Source organism: Ptychodera flava, chromosome 14 (genome assembly GCF_041260155.1).
Source record: "Ptychodera flava strain L36383 chromosome 14, AS_Pfla_20210202, whole genome shotgun sequence".
Classification (NCBI taxonomy): domain Eukaryota; kingdom Metazoa; phylum Hemichordata; class Enteropneusta; family Ptychoderidae; genus Ptychodera; species Ptychodera flava.
Genome location: NC_091941.1, coordinates 33,640,628 through 33,660,529, shown reverse-complemented (window position 1 = coordinate 33,660,529; position 19,902 = coordinate 33,640,628). Strand labels below are relative to the sequence as shown.

The 19,902-nt window shown below is 38.5% G+C and overlaps 1 protein-coding gene across 2 annotated transcripts in view; it reads left to right on the top strand.

Annotated features, from left to right (window-relative positions):
- The first annotated feature begins 3,094 nt into the window (after positions 1-3,094).
- LOC139150244 (sodium-coupled monocarboxylate transporter 1-like) overlaps positions 3,095-19,902 on the top strand; it is a 45,540-nt gene continuing 28,732 nt past the window's right edge. For both annotated transcript variants that reach the window (XR_011556210.1, XM_070722491.1), the window contains exons 1-2: positions 3,095-3,381; positions 5,870-6,019. Coding sequence is in view for 1 of the 2 variants with exons in the window: in XM_070722491.1 (XP_070578592.1) it covers positions 5,886-6,019 (134 nt within the window). In the remaining variant the exon portion in view is untranslated. The remainder of the gene's footprint in view (positions 3,382-5,869; positions 6,020-19,902) is intronic.

Genomic DNA, 19,902 nt, shown 5'->3' with positions numbered 1-19,902 from the left:
TTTAATTCACAGAAAAGCATGAGTCAAGGGAATGAACGCTGCAATATTCGCATTCTAACAATACTGTGGCTGTATGGATTTTTGTCGTTAAATTCACCTAAAGAGTAATCCATAACATGATGCAGGAAATAAATACTGAGAATTTTACATCATTCAAGGATAATTCACAGAAGATGGACGCTTTTGAAAAGGTTGCCATTGTAATCCATGGCAGGTATTTCCTACTCGTAAGAGAAAACTTTTTACCGTATTGTAGCGATGATTGCATTGTGGCTTGTTGTTTAAAGGATTGTTTTACTCCAAAAAAAACTCTTTTCAAAAGAAAGTAAGATTAACCGAAAAGTGCGTTTATTAATTTAAAACTAGAATTTTTTGTAATGGACAATCACAACAGCTTGTCCTTTGACATTTTTGCACTTTCGTCACGCTTCCATCAACGTCAAATTAATAGGCTGCAAAGAATTAGTGATTTGCGTCCACCCCTTCTGATGCTGTGATTATTAAATAATCAATAATCGAAATTACAAATCGAAAATGTCAAAACACTTGTTTTAGAATATGGTATATAAATTTCATATACCATATCTAAAACGGGTGTTTGACACTTTCGATTTGTAATTTCGATTATTTTAATCGTAACAATGAGCAAGCCTTTAATCGTTTATCTTGAATGAAACAGAAGGGAGATGCAAGATATCACACTTTTCGTAGATTTCAAGACAATGGAACCAACTTTAAATTCAATAAGTCAAGTTGTCGTTTTTGCGTGAACAATCACGTCCAAGTGATGTGAAATCTAAAACCTTTGGTTGAAAATTCGCGAGGCAACTATAGCATCGTGCCCATTGCGTTTATTCCTTCTGCATTTTAAAAATATGATAGTCAATAAGATCAACTTATAATCGGTTATCACATATGGGTTTCACCCGACGTGCGCGCGTACGCGTCCGTTTATCGGAGCTGACACTGATTTATACATGACCATGCTCCTAAGAAAGAGGGGTACGTTGCAGCTGCTGAGTAAGATTTTCATAACAGTCATAGTTCCCTCTGTATCGACAGGCAAACTTCCGTTGCAGCTATTGCAACTTCTTCATGAAGTTTTTCGCGAGTTGTGATGATAAATACCAGGCCTGGCACAGAGTCCGCGAACATTCCTTTCGGATACGCCAGTAATGCCGGTATTTTTGTTTTTGATAAAAGTCTGATATCACAATGGGACCGTATAAATTTAATGTGTAGTTTGAAACAAGATTTTTCATCTCCCTGTTGACCAGATAATACTGCTTAATTCGCTTTCGCATCAATCAGGGGTTGGCTGCCTTCAGCCAATCAGAATATAGAATGATTGGCAGACCATATCAAACAACTAAAATAGCAGGTAGATGACAAAGTTACACCAACTTTGACACTCTGCTTTGTAATGTAAATCATAAATTATATGAGACAAAGCAAGCTAAATAAACATTAGGTGATATGAAAATTGTATCAGAAATTAAAGGAGTTCCTTCATCCAGCGCACCATTTACATGTAGGACCGGTCATTATGATAAGGCCAAAGTAATTAAATTCTTTGTTTTGCGTCCACTCTAAATGGGAAAAGGTAAGCGTCTAAGCGGCTGAAAAACACAAACAAGAAAATTGACACAATGTAATTTGATTGCAGCAAATAAAAAATTGTAACAAAATTTTAGTTCAGAAAAGCTAAGCGGTCATGTCCTAAAGTTCCTATTCAAATACATTGTGTGTGTTCTCATGAAAACCTTAAAAACCTATGCGGGTGGGGACGCAAAACAAAGAATTTAATTACTTTGGCCTAACTTTGATTTAAGAAATACGACAAGTGGTACATTCACACTATCTTAAATAGAGTGGACCTGGGAAAGAAATGATAACAATCAAGAAACATGTCACTTAGCAAAAACAATGTAACAAACATGTTTAAAAATACTGTATTGTATCAGTTCAAATCAAACGAACGATAAAAGGCTCGGCGTCGGGTCAAACCAATGGGGTCAAACTTACAGACGTTTGCGTTGACCCACTGGCATTAGACGAACTAGACATATTATCTAAATCGAGTTGCTGCCAACACTGTCAGGTGCAGTTATCAGCTGGGCGGTACTATGAGCTGATCAACAAAAGTTGAGACATTGTCTACCAGGAGGTCAGACGTTGTCGAAACACCAGCACCCGATCCATACCACGTCTGCCAGCAATCCGATTTCATAAGTTCCAAGGCAATGAAGTTTGGTGTGTTGAGAAAATACTTGCTTATTTATTAATGATTTATATGTGCATGTGGTTCGTCTGTTCAAATATTTGTAAGTGCGAAAGCCTTATATTTGTCTGCAAGTGATACCTCCTAGACAGTTAGCTGGCTATGCGTGGATATATATGGTGTTGTTATTTTGACTATGTCTAACCTTCTGCTAGACAATGTTTCAATATTTGCAGAGTTGAGTTCTTTGTAATTGACTGATAATACTGCCTAGATGATAGTTAAGCCTGACAGTGTTGACAGCACCTCGATTTAGACAATATGTCTAGTTCGTCTGATGCCAATTGGTCAAAGTGAACCACTGTATATGTGAGAACCGATTATGAGTTGACCTTACTGCATATTACATTTGAAGAGTGTAGAAGGGATAAATGCAATGTACACAATTTTATAGTTACTCTGAGAAGTATCAACCCCAACAGCCGACCTGGACGCGATTGGTCACGCAAAAACGACAAGTTGACTTATCGAATTAAAAGCTCGATGCCGTTGTCTTGAAATCCATGAAAAGTGGAATATCTTGCACCCCCTTCTGTTTTATTCAAGATAAACGAATTGAGAGCTTGCGCATTATTATGACTGACATTATCGAAATTACAAACAGAAAATGTCAAGACACGTGTTTTAGATTGATGGCGGTAATGCAGCCATCTGATTAGTCGAGGCGTGAAACGAATCGGGGTAGATTCGCGATATACCACGATTGGTACAAACGTGACCTTTAGGCTAAAGCAAAAATCCTTTTCTGCCGTTCCATGCCAAAAAAGTCAATATACTGCTATGATATACTAGCAATAAATCACACCCAGCGAAGGTATACCATTCGATTTTGACCAGTTCACTCCATATATGCACTCGCTATCGCTCGTGCATATTTGAAGTGAACTGGTCAAAATCGAGTGGTATACCATCGCTGGGTGTGCTTTATTGCTTAATCACGGCATCAGAAGGGGTGGATGCAACTTGTCACGGATTCCAAAGCAGTTCTCAAGCATAACACAGTCTCAGTATGGCACCTTTGACACATTGATACTGTTTTACTGGTGCACTCTCTTACATTCACGGGCGTTTTCGTCATTACTTTACTTCACAGGAAACGAGTAAGTCCCTTCATTCTATGTACAAGCTTTTCATACCATTGTGGTAGTACAATCGTCACTTCACGAAATTCACACGAGAGGAGGCATGTATTGGTGTGCCGATGTGAAGACTCAGTTGACTCGCGGTTCATCAAAGAACACAATCCATTCCAACGAATTTGTCACTCCATTACACACACATAGCATTACCAATGGCTGCATTCACAAAACACCTCTGGAGGGGGGCGGGAAATTGCAAAAAAATGTTCTCAGATTTTTTCAAGTACCCCTAACAAACTCGCAATGTGTTCAAGTCCCCCTTCCCTTCTGACGTACCATGATTTTGAAGTCTCCTCCTAAAAGGAAGGCAAACCTATGAATATATTTTCCCAATTTAAAATTTGCAATATTTGTGCATGTATGGACCCTGAATATTGATATAATTGTACTTGACTAGAAGAAGGTGACTTCATGTGAATAAATGTATAAGGAATTTGATTTTGGAATTTCGCCAAAAATGTTGATCCACAATACACGGGAGTGTATGGCAAAACTGAGAATAATTTTTCCCAATTTGCAAAATAATCGCAATCATACCAATCCATAATCCAATGACAGAAGGTCGGAATTCGGAAGACAATAGTTGTAAACATAGACACAAAACAGCACAGAACAGACAGTAAATAGACGGCACACAAACAAAGTCACATTCATGAAAGAAAGATATATGGACCTCTGGCCAGAAGACCAAGAAGTGATGTCAGGTGTTTCGAAAATAGTAAGCGCATCCTGCCCCACATGTGGCACCCGCCATATATCAATCTATAAGTCAGATAGGTAGTGGTCACTAACTAAGGCCCAATGTCACCGATGCCATCAGTGATCATTTGTCGAAGAGAGATATTGTATTTATCTACCAGCTTGCGATACCTGCCAAAAAAGCGTTTGAATATAGAGACAAGTCTTGCTCTGGTGTAACCTTGATTTAATAGTTTGTAAGAGAGATAGCCATGTCTCTCTACAAAATCACCATATGAACTGCATGCTCTAGCATATCGAATAAGCTGGGAAATGTATACCCCATAAGCTGGTGAGAGTGGAATATTACTTATGAGGTGTGGAAAATTGATGATACTAAAGTTGAAATCATCTCTCTTTTCATATAGCCTGGTAGAAAAGGTGACCATTAGAGTCAAATTCGAGTAAAATGTCCAGATATGAAGCAGAAAAGGCCGTTTCTGTAGTTTCTTTAATCTCCAATTCTGGAGGATAAATCATAGCGAGATATTTACTTAATTCAGAGTATTCATAGAAATAACATCGTAGTATATGCGGAAACTATGAATAATGTTTTTACAATACAAAACTTGGTAAATATGTCTAGTTATGTACGCTTGATTATTCATAATAATGAACTTGATTAGACAAGGGTGGTATGTGTGTGCATGAAATTTGATTTAAGAATTTCACCTAAATGTTGATCTACAATACATTGTTGTAGTCTATGAGGAAACAACGAATATTTTTTTACAATACAAAACTAGCTAAATATGTGTATTTATAGACGTTGGATAACTGATATTAATGTACTTGATTAGTCTCAGGTGGTTAAAAGTGCATGTGTGTGCAAGAAATTTGATTCGGGAATTTCACTGCATTGTAGGCTATGAGGAACTACGAATATCACATCTGTTATCATCTCCAAAATTGTTATTCAAAGTTTGTTTGACCTGAAGCATCCAGTTGTTATTGATGACACTATGCACTATTTTAAACAGTTTGTATTCTGTCAAAGTCCTCAAAAATAAAAATGTACATACGGCGACATGAAAGTTTGACACTGACCTAGACCCAATATATCGTCAGCTGGTGAATGTTATCAAATGAGTTATCTCCAAAATTGTTATTGAAAGGTTAAGTTGAAAACTTTAGTCATTATAGAGGATAGTTTTGCACAAAAGAGGGGTTGGATAAGTAGAAATCAATACAACCTAATCTTTTGTATCAAGGTGGCTGCTTGGATTATAAATAAATTGTTTTATATACCCTAAAACTTGTGGCAAAAGGGCACGCCGAAAAAGGAAATGAAAGTGCCAGGAGGCATTTGAAAAGGAATTTGATATTCAATATATTTTCAAGTCCTCCTCCCTTTGTAATGTCAATTTGTTTTCAGATCTCCCCGGAATGTTGTTAATTTTTTCAATCCCCCCCAAAATCTACCGTCGCCCTCCAGAGGCGTTTGTGAACGCAGCCTTAATGTCTTTTTTATAATACCCTAGAAAGCTTTTCAACAATATATGTTTATCAACATGATGAAAATCTACCTTAAGGTCAGTGTGTTCAAAGACCTACGAAAGACACAGTCAGAGATTATCAATCTTTTCATCGGCCAATCATTTGTGTGTAGTTCAAATCTTGATTGTTACAATACAATAGCTGATTGTAAGAACTGTCAGTTCAAAACAAGAACATCGTCATTTGTAGCGCTGCTCCTAATTATATTTTACAGTTAATTTCACATAGCAATGTCCACTAGCTCGAACGACCCGGTGCCTTTTGGTGTTGCTGATTACATTCTGTTCAGTGGAATGCTGGCAATATCTGCCATTACCGCGATCTACCAAGGATTTGCAAAAGGCGGACAACACTCAACATCAAGGTAAGAGACCCATGTCGCATAATAGTAATACATTTCTCTATCGCTCATGGGTCACTTTTAAAAAGTATCCTGGAATGCATTTCTCTGAAGTATGAATAAGTATGATGCCTTACAGAGTTTGTTCACCCATCCAATACTGACAGAATAGCAATACAACTTCTTCTAAAGTTTTAAACGACAGCTGATACAGTTATCAGCGTTCATCGCCGTTCAGACTGCTGGGACGTGTTACAGTTAACTCCAAGTTGCAAACATTACAAGTGACTTCCTGCAAAGAGGAGACCAGCTGCCGCTATTGAAAACACCGACTCATATAAAAAGTAAAAAAGTAAAAAGTATAATTTTTAATTAGCGCCGTAAATCCAGAGAAAAACTGATCAGAGGCGCTTCACAGAGTTGAAAAAAGAAAAAGTGTTGCCGGGCTGTGTATGCTTTTTGAAGAGATGCATTTTAAGTTTCTTTTGAAAGATGGGAAGTGACTGCCTCTCTTTAATATCAAGTGGTAGGGAATTCCATAGCTTCGGCGCAGCATTTATAAAGGCACATCTCCGATATGATGTTTTAACTCTATGTTTTTGGAGTGATAACTGTGATTTGTAGCGTAGGTTACGGGTAGGTTTGTACTGTTTCTAAAAGTGTTAATAAGTAAGCTGAGCAGAAGTAGTTTGAATTCAGTTCTCTGTGGAATGGGTAGCCAGTGAAGATTGTAGAGAGCTGGTGTAATGCTGTCTAACTTCTTTGTCCTGGACGAGATGGGGTGACCCTAAAGCGAAGGGGGAAGGGGAATACGAAGGGATTATGACCCTAAAACGATGGGGGAAGGGGATACGAAGGGTTATTACCCTAAAACGAAGGGGGAACGGGGAGCACGGAGGGATTATGATATTCACATTCTAGGTAGATAAAACTTGTATTACACCGTGCAAAAATAAAATATTGTCATGACGTTGATAAAAATATGAAAAAATGAAATGTTATCCTCATGCTTAAGGGACTTATGTTAGTGGACAAGGTGGGGGCTTTATGTGCATTCCAATATATACAAGCACCAGCACCATATTTATGGAGGCCTATAACTATCATTGATGCCGTGAAGGGGAACATGTTATTCACAGTAATAGAAGAAAACACTTTAATAACGATCTGCAAAAATGAAATATTATCCTTACGCTTAAAAGACTTAATATGTTATTGGGAGAAATGGGGAGGTTTATGTACACTACAATATATACAAGCACTCGTGCGATGCTGGAGCAGGACCTATAACTATCACTGATGGCATGAAAGGGGGACATGATATTCACAGTGTAAGGAGAGAAAAGTTGTTTAAAAATGCAAAAGTCAAATACTGTATTATTCTAACGCTTAGAGACTTATTTTTTTGGACGAAGGGAGGGGGTTTACGTACAATGCAATATATACAAGCACTAGCACCATACAGATCGGGGGCCTATAACTATCACTGATGCAATGAAGGGGAGATGACCTTTAATGTGTTAGTAGGACACACTTGGATAACGAGATTCGAAAATGAAATATAGTCGTCTGGCGTAAGGGACTTGTGTGACCGGACAGAAAGGGAGGGCTTTGTGTCTAATGTATATTGTAGAGGCACCAGCACCATACTAAAAACGGGGCCTGTAACTATCACTGATGCCATGTAGGGGACATGATATTGAAGTTGATAGAAGAAAACGGTTTAATAATAATGAGGAAAAAACGAAATATTATCGTCAAGCCAAAGGAACTTATATTATAGGAAGAAGAGGGAGGGGTTTGTGCACAATGTATAATATACAGGCACCACTACCATACTAAAGACGGGGCCTATAAAGTTCACTGATGCCATGAAGTGGGACATGATATTCTCAGTGTCAGTAGAGAATACTTTGATTATAATATGTATAAAAAGAAATATTGTTCTCAGGCTTATGGTACTGATGTTATAGGTCGAAGGGTGAGGGGTTCGTATATAATGTATAATATACAGGCACCACAACCATACTGAAGACGGGGCCTATAACTTTCACTGATGCCATGAAGGGGGACATGACATTCACAGTGTCAGTAGAAACACTCTGATAACAATATGCAAAAAAGAAATATCGTCCTTAGGCTTTAGGGACTGATGTTATAGGTCGAGGAGGGGGGGGCTTTGTGTATAATGTACATACTAAAGATGGGGCCTGTAACTTTCACTGATACCTCGAAGGGGGACATAATATTATCAGTGTCAGTAGAGCACACTTTGATAAAGAGATGCAGAAAAGAAATGTAATACTCAGGCTTTAGGAACTGATGTTATAGGACGAACGGGGAGGGCTTTTTGTATAATGTATAATTTTACATTCACCACCTACATACTAAAGATGGGGCCTGTAACTTTCACTGATGCCACGAAGGGGCAAATAATATTCTCAGTGTCAGTGTCAGTAGAGCACACGTTGATAAAGAGATGCAAAAAAGAAATATCGTTCTCATACTTAAGGGACTTATATTATAGGACGATGGGGAGGATTTTGTGTATAATGTATAATATACAGGCACCACCTACATACTAAAGATGGGGTCTATAACTTTTACTGATGCCACGAAGGGGGACATGATATTCACAGTGTCAGTAGCGAACAGTTTGATAGAAACATGCAAAATTAAATTATTGTCCCCAGGCATAAGAGACTTATGTTAGAGGATGAAATGGAGGGCTTTGTGCATAATGTACAATATACAGGCACCATAACTATACTGAAGACAAGGCCAATAACTTTAAATTATGCCACGAAGGGGGACATGATATTGTCAATGTCAGTTGAGAACATATTGATTACAAGATACACAAATGAAATATTGTCCTCAGGCGTAAGCGAGTTATGTTATAGAACAAAGGGAGAGGGCTTAGTGTATAATGTATAATATACAGGCACCACCACCATAGTAAAGACGGGACCTACACCTTTTACTGATGCCACGAAGGGGGACATGATATTCTTACTGTCAGTAGAGAACATACTGATCACAAGATTCAAAAATGAATTATTGTCCTCAGGCTTAAGGGAGTTATGTTATAGGACGAAGGGGGAGACCTTGTGTAAAATGTATACTATAGAGGCAGTAGTGCCATCTTCAAGGCAGAACCTATAACTACCACTAGTGCCACTAAGGAGGACATGATATTCAGTGTCAGACGCGAACAGTTTGATAAGACATTCAAAATTAAATTATTGTGTTCAATCTTGAAGGCAATAATTGCTGCTACTGCCTCTATAGTATACATTACACACAAGCCCCCCCCCTCGTCCTATAACATAACTCCCTTAAGCCTGAGGACAATAATTCATTTTTGAATCTTGTGATCAAGATTGTCTTCAAGCATAAGGGACTTATGACATTCAATGAAATCATCAAAGCATGCAACCTGAAACAATGGGTCAACCAGCCAACGCACACAAAAGGTCATATTCTGGATCTCATCATATCAAATTCTCCTACAAACATTAGTATTGTGTCTGCTGATAGCCTTGAACTCTCTGACCATCACCCTGTCCATGCTGAACTGGTTTTACCAAAACCACCCTTCTTCAAGCAGGAAATATCATATCTTTGTATCTCCACTGTCTGTGTTGACAATATCATCTATAATTTGGGCAGGCAGCCTGAATTTACCGCACCGCCAACTGATCTTCTCACAGCTGTATCAGTCTACAATAAACACCTCACAGAAATCCTTCAAAAACATGCTCCCCTCAACAAGAAAATTGTCACTGTGCGTCATTATACCAAATGGTATACTCAAGATATTCATAACGCAAAGAAAAAAAGAAGGAAAGCTGAACGTATATGGCGGAAAACCAAGCTGGAAATTCATCACCAGATCTTTCGTGAACAGTGTCATCTTGTCAGCCAAGCCATTAGAAATGCTAAAAAGTCATACTACAACAACCTCATTGCAGACAACTCGGGTGACCAGAAATCGCTCTTCCGGATCTTCTCTGCTCTATCGGGTAAACCAAAAGCTAATGCTCTACCTGTCCACACCTCAATCAAAGAACTTGTAGAAGAGTTCAGCCATTTCTTCGTCGCCAAAATTTGTAATATCCGTTCAAGCCTGGACTCTATCACTACATCAACAGACTTTGATTTCCTTGAAGTTGTCACCACATCATCGTTTTCTTCATTCCATCCTGTAAGCAAGGACAGTATCATGAAGATCATATCCAGTTCACCATCAAAGACATGTCTGTTAGATCCTATTCCTACTTCACTTCTCAAGCAATGTTTTGATAAACTCATGCCAATTTTAACTGTTATCATCAGCCTATCACTCACTACTGGAACTGTACCCCAATCACTCAAGAATGCAATTGTCTCACCAATTCTAAAGAAGTCGTCATACGACAGTAATACCTTCAAAAACTACCGACCAGTTTCAAACCTCCCATTTCTATCCAAAGTCATCGAGAAGGTTGTTGATCTCAACTCATCAGAAGTTGTACTGATCACATATCTGGGCACCAATTCACTACTGGAACCACTGCAGTCAGCATACAAGAAACATCATAGCACGGAAATAGCACTACTCAAAGTTCATAACGACATCTGCACTGCATTGGATAGAGGTCAATGTGTACTTCTCATTCTGCTCGACCTGTCTGCTGCTTTTGACACCATTGACCATGATATACTCATCACCAGATTATCCAAACTTGGCATCATCGGCATCACATTACAGTGGTTTTCATCATACCTAAAGAACAGAACCCAGTCAGTATCCATACATGGTTGTCAATCAGAGCCTCAACATCTGCAGTTCAGAGTACCTCAGGGTTTTGTACTCAGCCCTCTTCTGTTCTGCATATACATCCAACCTCTAAGTCAGCTCATCCATCACCTTAATATTGATTTCCACCAATATGCCGATGATAATCAACTATACCTGAGTACTTCTCCCAATCTGACACATTAACCACAGTTAGCAAGATGGAATCAGCAGTTCAAGAAATCAAAACCTGGATGAAACAAAACAAACTGCAACTCAATGACAGCAAGACAGAAGTCATGTTTTATCCAGACACAGTTCAACCGCCTGCCTCGTCCCATCGACCACATAAACATTGGATCCTCCTGCATTCAACTTGCAAAATCAGCCCGCAATATTGGCGTTACTTTTGACGACCAGCACAGTCTACAACACCACAAAGCCGTGACCTGCAGATCCATTTATCACCACCTTCGCACAATAGGTCGCATCCGCCACTATCTTACCGACGAAGCCTGCAAAATGCTTGTTCATGCCCTCATTACAACAAAACTCGATTATTGCAACTCATTATTATACGGACTACCTGCCAAAGACATCTTACCACTTCAGCACGCTCAGAACACTGCAGCTAGAATAGTGTCACGTACCAGGAAATTCAATCATATCACACCTGTTCTTATAAATCTACATTGGTTACCGGTTGTCTTCAGAATCCAGTACAAGACTCTACTCATCACCTACAAGGCACTTCACGACAGCACTCCAACATATATATCAGACGTAATCCACTGTAAACCTATATCCCATACTCGCCGGTCAAATGACAAGGATCTTCTTCATGTTCCACAATGCAGACTGAAAACTTATGGTGAACGTACCTTCTCGCGTGCTGCTCTACTTAACTGGAATAATTTACCCTTAGAAATACGACGGTCTTCCAGTCTGGACAATTTCAAGAAGAACATCAAGACCCAACTCTTCGAAAGAGCCTACTGACACCTTGCCATAACTTTGTACAGCGCCATTGAACACTACTTCGTAGTGGATACTGGTGCTCTATAAATTCTTCTGATTGATTGATTGATTGATTGATTGACTGATGTTACAGGATGTAGGGAGGGCTTTGTGTATAATGTATAATGTACAGGAACCACGCACCACTATACTGAAGACAAGGCCTATAACTTTAACTGATGCCACAAAGGGGATCATGTTATTTTCAGTATCAGTAGAGAAGACCTTGATGACGAGATTCAAAATGAAATATTGTCCTCACGCTTAAGGGATTTATGTTATAGGAGGATGGGGGAGAGTGTTTGATGTTAAATGAAGCACTCAATATGGATATAATCTTGCTTCCTGTCAATGATGTTATTGACGAAGGATCTCATTGGGTTCTTGTTGTAATTAACACAAGAGACATATCATTACAGTGGTGGACTCTGGGCACATTGACCACAAAACAATTTTGAGTAGAGTATTCTTTTCATCTATATACGTTTAATAACTGATATGAATGTACTTGATTAGCATAGGGTGTTTACAAGTGCATATGTGGACAAGAAATTTGATTTTGGAATTCCTGTAAATGTTGATCCGGTATACTTGGGAGTCTGTGAGGAAACTATGAATATTTTTTTAATACAAAACTTGGTAAATTTGTGTTTATATATGCTTGATTATTCATATGAATGTACTTGATTAGACAAGGGTGGTTACAAATCCATGTGTGTGCAAGAAATTTGATTTGGGAATTTCACCGAAATTTTGATTCACTATACATTGTAGGCTATGAGGTTAATACAAATAACACATAGGTTGTCTGCTCCAAAATTGTTATTCAAAGGCTGTTTGACCTGAAGCTTCCAGTTGTTATTGATGACACTATACACTATTCTAAATAGTTTGTATTCTGTCAAAGTCCTCAAAAAATAAAAATGTACATAAAGCGACAAGAACATTTGACACCGACCTATACCTAATATATTGTCAATGGGAGAATGATATCAAATAAGTTATCTTTCAAATTGTTATTGAAAGGTTAAGTTGAAAGTTTTAGTCAGTTATGCACAAAAGAGGGGTTGGGTAAGTAGAAATAATGACAACTGAAATCATTTGCCTCAATGTGGCTGCTTGGATCATCAATAAATTGTTTAATATACCCTAAAACTTGCGCCCCAAAGGGCGCGCCAAAAGTGGAAATTTCAAGAAATGCCAGAAGATACTTTTTTTCTTTTTTTTCAGTATTCCATATTCTTCAATAGGTGCACAAACCTGTTCAGCTTTGACGCATGAAAAAGGTAACCCTCCTGCAAAGGCTTGCACAAAACTTTATGACCGTTCAAATATGCTTGCGCGAAAAATGGCGACCCCTCCCCCAAAAACACACTGGCCAACCCCCTGTAATTTCTGTCCAGTCCCTAAAGTTAAGCTATTTTTTCAACATTGTCAACCAATCAGACACTTAGCATGCATAAACAAATATGCATAGATAAACATTCAGGCTCTATAAAACAGGGTTTTTCTGGAAGTATTTCAGCAAGCTATTGCCAGCAGCAGCAAGTACAGGTGCTATACTGTAACAGAAGCAGTAGCCCTGCTGAAATTTCCGTCCCTCCCACTCCCTTTTCTAATAAACCTGTTTGCGTTGTCCTCTGTTATTAATGAAAGCGTGAGACTCTAGACTCAACTAAGACCATTTTCTTGTAATATTATCTTTTCAGTAATTTCATGCTGAATATTTGTAATTTAAAGGAATTTGACATTTAAGAGTGTATGTGAATTTTTAGCAAATTGCACTCATTGTAATTTCTAGGGGATTTCTGTGTAGATTTAGTACTTTGCAACAGTTAGTTTTAGTTAGGTTACTAGGCTTTACCCCGTAGCCAGAAGTCACTTTATCACCTTTTTCAGAAACTCTTTGCATTCAACGTGGTAAACCTTTGACCATTGTAGTGCCATATTTTATGAGCAATAAATACTCTCTACTGTTCCAAGAGACCAGTCTATCTTTGTGTATCGTTGAGCTGTGTGACCCCTCCCCCTGCTAAGCTTGCTCTCTTGCTTTGCTATTTTGTCCAGTGTAATCAGGATTTGATAATTGTAGATGGGAGGTAATCCTGTTGGCAACAACTTTTCAATCATTTTTGAAATAAATGATACATTGGACACACGTCAGTCGTTTTTCAGCAGCTGAGGATCAAGGTGTAGTTTCTTAAGTAATGGTCTTACGATGGCAGTTTTAATCTTGTTGGGCATGTGTTCGGTGGATAATGACAAGTTCACAATGTTCATGGTGGTAGGTAGTGGTGGATTGAGTAAAGAAGTGGGTATAGGGTCGAGGTTGTATGATTTATAGGAAGATCGCATAATGATATTGTGCAGTTCTTCTGTAGTTGTAGGGTTGAATAATGATAGTGTCGAAATGTTCTCTGGTGCATTATCAAATTCAAAGGCTGCCAGGTCAGAGTGTTTAGACTGATTTGGAGGTCAGTACGAATGTTTTTATTTTCTCTGAAATGAAGTCAGCAAAACGGTTGGCAGGTTCCAGGGAAGTAGTATGCAGTGAAACTGGAGTGCTTTTGTCATGTGTAGTAGATTGTTTATAATGTTGTACATAGCTTTATGATTGTTGATATTGTTACGTGAGAAAAAAGCGGTGAACTCAGCAATTTCCTTTAAAATGAAATTTATTACAAAAATTTAACTAATCACAAAGTCAAGGGATAGAGTACAAACTATAATAGTTTACAGGCTGCTTATCTCATCTGGGACGGCACAGAGCTCCAGAATTGAGACAGACACTGAGACAGAGTGAGCAGTCCTTTGGCTTGCTTGCAGGCTTGAGGTTGCGCAAGGTCCACAGAATAAATCCAGCGTTGCTGTGAAGGTCTTGAAATGTCTTGGAATTAATACTGCCGGCAAAGTCTTGAAGTAACACGTCTGTGACAGGATCCCAAATGTCTGACTGAAAAACTGTGCCTCCCCGGTATTTATACCTACATGGTCATATAAGAGAACAATCTAAAACCTTTATTGATATGCTAATTACTGCTCTAAAATGATCTCCACTTGTGACTAATTGAATTCCAGAGAGTTTAAACTAATTAATTTCAAGGTCAGAAGGACAGTGGCCTTAAGAATGATCTAGACTTATTAAACTGAGGTTCATGGGTGGGCTTAAATGACCTAAATAACACAACCCCTCTCCAAAAAAGGGAATTTCTTTAATAAAAAATGTTTATTTTTACACAAGTGATATTAAAAGTGTGAACAGAATTATCTTTAAATACGAGAGAGACAGCCTAGAATCAAATTGTCTCTGCCCTTGATATGTCTCATGTCAAGGTTAAACTCATGTAACATTAAACTCCATCTTAAACAATCTCTGATTTTTGCCTTTTCATTTCTGCAGAAAAACAAGAAGGTTGTATAACCACTATTGGCTAATTTGAAGAAATAATAATAATAATAATAATAATAATAATAATAATAATAATAAAAACATTTATAGACAGCCATATGTCCTTCATTGTCTAATATCTATGGGGAGCTGATTCCATAACAAGGGTGCTGCATTTGCAAAGGCACGTTTACCATAAGACAACTTATAGGATCTAACTTCAAAACGTAATTTTGATTTTGAGCGGACATTTCGTGTTAGTTTGTATAAATGAAGCAACTCACAGAGACATTGAGGTACCTGGCCATTTATTGCTTTATATGTACTAAGTAGTAACTTGTATTTAATCCGCTCAGATATTGGAAGCCAATGGAGATTGTGTAAAATTCCTGTTATATGATCGTATTTTCTGGTTTTAGAGATCAAGAGAGCAGCAGTATTTTGTACTTGTTGAAGTTTTCTGACACTATTCATTGGAATGTCATATAGTAAACTGTTCCCGTAGTCAAGCCTCGATGTAACAAACGCATGGACCAATATCTTGACTGTATCATCAGAGAGATATTTTCTTATTTTGCTAATGTTCCTTATGTGAAAAAACGCGGATTCGCAGACTTGTTTCACATGATTCTTCATGTCCATTCGCATATCAAGTGTAGTACCAAGGTTACTGGCTGTTGTTGATGGTGTGATTACATTTCCATTGATCTGCAGCTGCACCGATGGCACTGTCAAGGCAGACAAGTTTTGACGAGACCCAAACAATAGCAGTTCGATCTTATCCGCATTGAGTTTCAAAAGATTAACTGTCATCCAACTATGAACATGAGCAATACAGATTTCCAGTGTGAACAACTGTACCCAATGTTTGCCATTTCAAAACTCAGGTACAATTGTGTGTCATCCGCATAGGCGTGAAAATCAGTGTTTTTTCGTCGAATAAGGTCTCCAAGAGGTGTGGTATATGCAGTGAACAGAATCGGCCAAAGGAACGATCCCTGTGGGACACCGTACTCAAGAACGTGTAGTTTGGATAAAATATCACCTATCGGCACCGATTGGTTACGATTGGAAGATATGATCTAAAACACGATAAGGCTGTACCTGTGTTCCCCAATCTACTGCACATGCGTTTTTAAGAGAACAGAATGGTCGACGGTGTCAAATGCCACAGAAAGGTCGAGCAAGACTAAAAGAACCACTTTACGATCATCTAGGGCCTTGCCTGTCATTTTGGACTCGAATGAGGGCAGTCTCGGTGTTATGTGATTTCTTGTACGCTGATTGCAAAATTTCGTCTAGTTTGTTTGATTGGAGATAATTTGTTAACCTAGCTGCAACGACCTTTTCAGGGATTTCAGATAAAAAAGATAAATTTAAAACAGGTCTGTAGTTTTTCATCATTTCACGATCCAGCTGTGGTTTCTTTAACAAAGGAGTTATTACAGCGTTCTTCAGTGAGTCGGGAACTTGACCCGTTGACAAAGACGTGTTGATAATTTTGACAATAGTTGGCAGCAGGACATGGATGCATTCCTTGAGAACAGGTGTTGGTAGTGGATCAAGACGACAATGCTTGTTTGGAGACTGCGTGATTATATCATGTAATTCATCTTCTGTGGTTGGTTCAAATGATGAGAGTTGTGGTGAAACGCTGTTCGAATTTGTCACAGGTGTAAAAACTGAAAGGGGTTTTATTACCGGGTTGCTGCTGCAAATCAGTCCCGATTTTCTGTATTTTATCCACAAAGAAATTGAAAATTTGTTGACTATATCACCAAGGAATATAAATTTTTTACTATAACCCAAACGGGATTCGAACCCCCACATACTCACGGCAACAACGCCTAGCTGATAGGCCTCACACAAAACCAGTCGGCCACTGCTTCCAACCCGAAAGAGTTGGTCACAGTAACCGACTTAGATGTTGCAATTCTGTGCGCGACCGAACAACACGGTGTGCGTAGAGCAGACGACACACAGACACAGTACAAACACAGACACACAGTACACACACATATAGTAATCGGAAAAGCACGAAGCTTTTTACTGAGCTATCAGACAGACTCGGGGACAAGTAAATATCCACCAGCAATACTGTCCACTCAGGTTAAAGAATATAAATTTTTTACTATAACCCAAACGGGATTCGAACCCCCACACACTCACGGCAACATCGCCTAGCTGATAGGCCTCACACAAAACCAGTCGGCCACTGCTTCCAACCCAAAAGAGTTGGTCACAGTAACCGACTTAGATGTTGCAATTCTGTGCGCGACCGAACAACACGGTGTGCGTAGAGCAGACGACACACAGACACAGTACAAACACAGACACACAGTACACACATATATAGTAATCGGAAAAGCACAAAGCTTTTTACTGAGCTATCAGACAGACTCGGGGACAAGTAAATATCCACCAGCAATACTGTCCACTCAGGTTAAAGAATATAAATTTTTTACTATAACCCAAACGGGATTCGAACCCCCACACACTCACGGCAACATCGCCTAGCTGATAGGCCTCACACAAAACCAGTCGGCCACTGCTTCCAACCCAAAAGAGTTGGTCACAGTAACCGACTTAGATGTTGCAATTCTGTGCGCGACCGAACAACACGGTGTGCGTAGAGCAGACGACACACAGACACAGTACAAACACAGACACACAGTACACACACATATAGTAATCGGAAAAGCACGAAGCTTTTTACTGAGCTATCAGACAGACTCGGGGACAAGTAAATATCCACCAGCAATACTGTCCACTCAGGTTAAAGAATATAAATTTTTTACTATAACCCAAACGGGATTCGAAAAGAAAGAGTGCGATGGAAGAGGATATTCCCGGACTTGTGAATAATTTATTCACGATTTTAAACAGATGTTTTTGATTTGCGCTGTTGTCTCTCACAATTTCGGAATAAAAATAGATCTTGGCTCTTTCAATCAGCAGAGTCACTAATTCACACTGAGTCTTGTACATTTCTGTGTATCATCAATTTTGTTATTCTCCACCTCCGTTCCGCATGTCTTCTCTTTTTTTTCTGCTAGAATCTCATTTGTGTACCACTTTGTATTAGGTCTCAGGATGACAGATCGATTCTGTATAGGTGCATGGTGATTCAAAAACTGTTTGAGGTCATTGTCATACTATAAAATTAATTCAGAGAGTGACAATACAGGTTTGGTCAAGAGTGTTGAATTCTCCAAATCATGACGAAAACTTTCAATGTCAATGTCTTGTATTTTACGGGAAGAGATCTTTTTCCCAGCCGGAAATACTTTGACCATCTCAAACTTAAACAAACACTGCATGATGGTCAGATATAAGCGGGTCAGTGATCTTAATATCGTTGACAAGTGATGATTCTGATGATCCTGTGCAAAAAACCGCTCAGATGATTGGTTCGTTTACATGCTGAACTAGATTTGCTGACTCCAAGATATCGTTAAAGCAACATACGTCTACGCTGGTCTATTATCAATATATTAATTGAAATCGCCAGAAATTAAAAGTTTACCTTTTGATAAACATTGTCTTGAGCATAAGTCTAAAAATCCTCAATAAAAGCACTAGTTGTTGATTTATTGTTTTGCGACGGAAGCGGGCGATAAAGCACTAAAAACAGTACATTATCAGTTGTAGAGTTGATTACACATTCAATGCATTCGAATAAGGCATAACATGGTTGCTGTGTAACTTTAGTAACTTTGACACTGCTTTTATGAAGGACTGCGACTCCACCACCTTTTTGCTTTAATCTCGGGGTGTGTAGAAATTTGTAACCATTCGGAATAGTTTCGTTGCTTGTGAAGTGGTCACCTTCACCACACGATAACCATGTTTCTGTCAGCAAAAGTAGGTCGAGGTCATTTTCAGTAACAAGTGTCATAAACTCCAAAATCCTGTAAAGCTAAGGGAGCGTTCAGTTATTATGGCCGGGGGTGGGCCGGCAAAATCCGGGGGGTGTCACCTCAAATTTGAAAACTGCAAAGGGGGGGGGTCATGTATTTTTCAAACAGCTCAGAGGGGGGGGTCACTTAATTTTCATAAGTATCCGTCCCGTCAAAAAGCAGTTTCAGTGTTCAGAAATATTCTGGGAAATAAAAATGATTTGTTGCATGATTTCATTCTCTTAAGTTATTCACCTGTAAATCTGAACAAAAGTATAATTATCTGTCACATGAACATCTTGACTTGACAACTCTGAGGCTTGTCTTATTGTAAATCAAGCTCACTGCACTGAAGGCGATGAACAATTCCTATTACTTACATATTAGAGATATAGCAAGTTTTGTCAGGGAAATTATTTAACAGTTACCTGTACTGAGACTACTAGTATCATGAAAAGTTAAATAATACTTTTAGGTGAAATTCCAATATCATAATTGTTGTCCACATCTGAACTTTTAAATACCCTATTTGAATCAAGTACATTTGTACCAATTATCAAACACCTATAAAAGCACAAATTAATTTAGTTTAGCATTGTAAAAAGATTATTCATAGTTTTCTCATAGACTCCAATGTATAGTGAATCAACATTTCGGTGAAATTCCAAAATCCAATTTCTTGCACACATATCAACCTTTCACCATCCTAGGCTAACTAAGTACTTTAGAATAAATTATTAAATGCCTATAAATACACAGATTTTGATAGTTTTGTATTGGAAAAAAATAATTCATATTTTCCTCATAGACTTCCATTTACAGT